This window comes from Dendrobium catenatum, unplaced genomic scaffold, assembly GCF_001605985.2.
Source record: "Dendrobium catenatum unplaced genomic scaffold, ASM160598v2 fragScaff_scaffold_1257, whole genome shotgun sequence".
Lineage (NCBI taxonomy): Eukaryota > Viridiplantae > Streptophyta > Magnoliopsida > Asparagales > Orchidaceae > Dendrobium > Dendrobium catenatum.
In genome coordinates, this window is record NW_021319719.1 from 39,430 (window position 1) to 43,755 (window position 4,326).

The following is a 4,326-nucleotide window of genomic DNA, read 5'->3' on the forward strand; positions in this document are numbered from 1 at the left end:
TACTACTGATCCACTGATACATTGATTCATTGTATTGATTCTTATAGCACGTGATTATTTATAAATTGATTTGATTGATTTATTGATTTGCTTGATTGTTGATTTATTGATTTGATTGATTATATTGATACGATATTGATTTAACGGTTATTATCGAGACGATGATTTTCTTCTATTGATTTGATTGGATTCTTACGAGATTTATCGTATGTACTGATTCATGGAGCTTTATAGACTTCTTCCTACCGTTTATCGATTCTTTTACCGATGATTGTGGATTGTATCGATCATGCATTGATTACTGATTTTTCGTATCTGCTGCATAGATTCACTGATCATGTGCAACTGATTGTTATGATTTGATGGACTGACATGCATATTGTTTCAGTACCGTGCTTTGATTTCAGTTGTAGGTATTAGGTGACCTGCTGGGCTTTTTGAAGCTCATTATATGTGGTTAATATTTTCAGGTCAGGACAAGAGAGCAGGAGATTGAGATTGATCTGGAATCCTCAGGTTTTTGTTCTTTTTGGTTATAGTGATTCTTTTGTACTCAGGACATGATAGATTTCATTTCATGTGATCATTGTGTAGATCCTGAGTACTGTATATGAACTTTTGGGATATGAATATAATTGTACATTGATGTTTTTATATTATAGAATTTTATTAGACTGTTTGTTATTGATTGAAGACTATAGATAGCTCTGGTAAATGATTGATGGTTTGAATGGATTGACTGAAATTCTTTCCAAGTTAGATCTTGGGGCATTACAAGTATTTTAGTTAATAAAACTCTTTAAATTAAATTGTGCGAGATTTTTTTGTAACATCGCTTAGATATTTAAGTCCTGCATCATGTTCTCTCTAGAAGTAGTTGTTTATTCTGAGATGAAATCTGAAATCAATTAATTATTAAAATTGCTTTTTTACAGCACCACGTGAAATTCTTTGATTGTAATCGTTTCTCAGTCTGTATCTTTGATAAGTGGTCAAACCTATATTTTGCATAAAAACACTAATTAAGTCATTATGCGCTAAGTTTATAGATTTACCTGATAAATTCATGCTGAAAAGTCAAAAACAGTCAGCAGCTCTGGGTGTGCTGAGCTATTTAGTGAAATAAAAAAAGCTTAATATCTGCTTGGATTTTTCAATATTTGGAAATAAAAAATTTCATTGTTTTTGTTATTATCTTCATTTCAGCTATACAAAATTATGATTCTCCATTCTAGAAAACTCAAGCTTGATTGGGGCTTTTTTATTCTTCAAGTTCATGGATAAAAACAGTTTGTTGTTTAGAAAGAAACCTATTTTTAAGTTTGTAACTTATTCATAGTTCTAATTGTCATCCCACTTGTGAGTGGCCGCTTAATTGGATCATGATTTCATGTCAACTCGATTCATTTAGATTTTGTTTATGGTTGGCTTATTACTCTGTAATTCTTAATTGCAGATACTTCGGAATGCAATCAACAAGACATATAATCGAATATCTGATCTAAGAAAGGAAATCCGATCCCTTGAAAACGAAATTTTACTAGCTGTGGAAACTTCAATGAAGGCTCAGAAAGAGTATGAAGCCGCTGAATTAAAACTAGAAATTGTTGATGGACAACCCGTGCAGGCTGAAAAACCGGGAAGATTAAAGCGACTGAAGGGATATGCTGATCGGGCAAAATATGAAGAGAATTCCATAAGGGAATCTCTAGAAGCAAAGGAGGCTCTTCTTATTCGAGCTCTTGAAGAAAATAAGGTGATCCTTTTGTTAAAAATAAAAAGGTTCTTCTGTTTTAGCCAATATTGTATAATTTACGGGTTGATCACGTAAAATAAACTAAAACATTGTCTCTTTAAAACTCGTGCTCTAAAATGCATGTTTGACTATTTAGTGTTATTTTAATTTCACCCGTTGTTTTACTTAAAGCAAAATTGGGAATATATATGTTCTGTATTACATTTTTTACTTGTATTTTCTATGTGCTATTTGCGGGCCGAGTATACATATAATAATGTTTCAAGCTTGTAATGATGAATCGTGTATTTCTTTGTTTTCAATTATCTTTGTGAAATAAATGTATGGTAATCTTTCTTTATTACTCTCATTGCAATGGGGTCTTCTTTGAGCAAGAAAGAGAACATATTATTATGTCACTAAAGATGTGGGTGCTCTATCTGAGTTTTTGAAGAAAAGATCTAGGTGATCTCTGTTGGAACCCGTGTGTGAGCTATTAGGCATGGCTGAAATTGACCAAAAAATATTTCTCCAACTCCATAGATAAAGTGGTGCTATGTTTGTGGGAAGAGAGTTGTCGAACGGTGTTTTCAGACTGTGTAAGCTATATGGCCTGGTTAAGATGGTCCAAAGAAATATTTTTCCGACTCATTTTACATGAAGTGGAAGTTTGTTTGTTTGGAATAGAGTTAACAAAAGTTTTTTTGGGGCAGTCCTTAACTCAGTCATGAGATTGTTATCACCAAATTCACCCATAGATTTTATACACAAACATATAAGATCAAATAAACATTCAGCAATGGTTATGCTGCACTTAGATTATTGATTATTTGACATTGTTTGCCAAGTTTGTATGTTTTCCTAATTGAAGTGAATAAAAATTCATAATTTTATGCAGGAACTATTTATCTCGCTATATAAGAGCTTTAAATTTGCACTCACGGAACGTTTGCCTTCCTTCTCTCCTGATGGAAAACTGCCCAACTTAAGATATGGTCAGATTGACTTCATGACCGTTGATCTTGAAAAACCACCAAAAATGGATGTTGATCACGAAAATGGAAATAATAGGCAAGTTTTATGATAGATCTATGAATCCTTTATTCTTGTTTTGAAGTTTCTCACATTGGTTCTGTGAAACTCCAGCATTGTCTCTGATGGTGAAAGAGCAGCTAATGCCTATAACATCGGGGAGTTAGAGCAGTGGTGTCTAACAACATTGGGCCATGTGAAGGCTATTTCCAGGCAATATTCAACAGAGGTTGATTTTTAAACCTTGACTTTCATCCCCTTTAATTGTTCTGGTTACCTCCGATTCTGCATTTATTTTTGCATATATATTTATATGAATGTCACGATATTCAGTATTCATTGCGTTTTAATCAACATTTATTTATTTATTTATTATATTTATTATTAATAGTCTGAGGTGATTGGAACTCATCATCAACCCTGAAAGTCTATCTTGTTTCCTTTCTCATCTCTCCGATAATGTCTCACAAAAACACCATATAAAAAAAATTTAAAAAAAAATTTTGAGGGGGGGCAATTGCCCCCCCTGGAACCCATTGGGTTCCGCCTCTGCTCATCATCAACCCTGAAAGTCTATCTTGTTTCCTTTCTCATCTCTCCGATAATGTCTCATTTTTTTCTCATTACTTATTTCTATTCTACTGGCAGATCTGGCCCCATGTGGAGGTCTTGGATGCAGAAGTTTTCAATAAAGAAATTCATCCGCTGTTCAGGAAAGCAGTATATGATGGTTTAGGCCGATCAATCACTTAGCCAGCCATGATTAAGTTTGAGAAATTCTTCCGATGTTCAGGAAAGCAGTATTTTGTTCAATTTTCAGAAGGCAAATACCTTAATTTTTATGTTGTATTACATTAGGCATCTTGGTAGTCCTTTTCTACAACTTGTTACTCGATTCTGTGAGCTAATGTATTTTAAAATTTGGAATTCCCAATCAGTTAATTGCCAATGTTAATCTATATCATCATTACCATTTTTAGCTTTGGGATCAACAATATTGCTCTTACTCTATGTTCATTTTTTGACTGGTAGATGTTGTGTAAAATTTTACTTATGTTTTCTTTTTGATATATATGTTAGCTCTGTTATTCTTTTTTAATCCTTAAAATTACGAAGTTTCAATTGTTTCTCAAGTTCTAAAGAAGGATCTCATGCGATCTGTTCCGTAATACCTGCTGTTGATCTGTAGCAGTCTACTTTTTCTTCCCAAATAAAGAAATCTTTAACGTGCATATCATTAAAGTTTTTCCATAATTATCTACTAAGCTATGAATGGAATATGCCAAGATTTTATTGCTTTAGAGATATATCATAATTTCCATTTTAATGTCAATATGCAACTAAATATTAGTTTACAATGTTGGTATATTCCTATTTGAAAGCTAAAAATGCAATACCTTTATTGAACTGAATAATATCTTGATACTATTGGATCTAAATATGTCTATGAATAATGCCCAAGTTTATTAGCTGGCAAACTCTATGGGGGTGACCTAAAATTTGTGAGATTTGGTGAGAAACTATTATGCTAGGAGCAAAAAGTGTAAAGAAATTTTAAG

At 32.7% G+C, this 4,326-nt stretch overlaps 1 protein-coding gene across 1 annotated transcript in view; it reads left to right on the forward strand.

Moving 5' to 3' along the window:
- The window catches only part of LOC110100435 (nuclear cap-binding protein subunit 1), a 30,142-nt gene extending 26,369 nt beyond the window's left edge, over positions 1-3,773 (forward strand). Inside the window, exons 10-13 of the mRNA XM_020827938.1 lie at positions 1,457-1,756; positions 2,634-2,806; positions 2,882-2,996; positions 3,416-3,773. Coding sequence (XP_020683597.1) covers positions 1,457-1,756; positions 2,634-2,806; positions 2,882-2,996; positions 3,416-3,520 — 693 coding nt within the window. The 3' untranslated portion in view covers positions 3,521-3,773. The remainder of the gene's footprint in view (positions 1-1,456; positions 1,757-2,633; positions 2,807-2,881; positions 2,997-3,415) is intronic.
- The last annotated feature ends 553 nt before the right edge of the window (positions 3,774-4,326 follow it).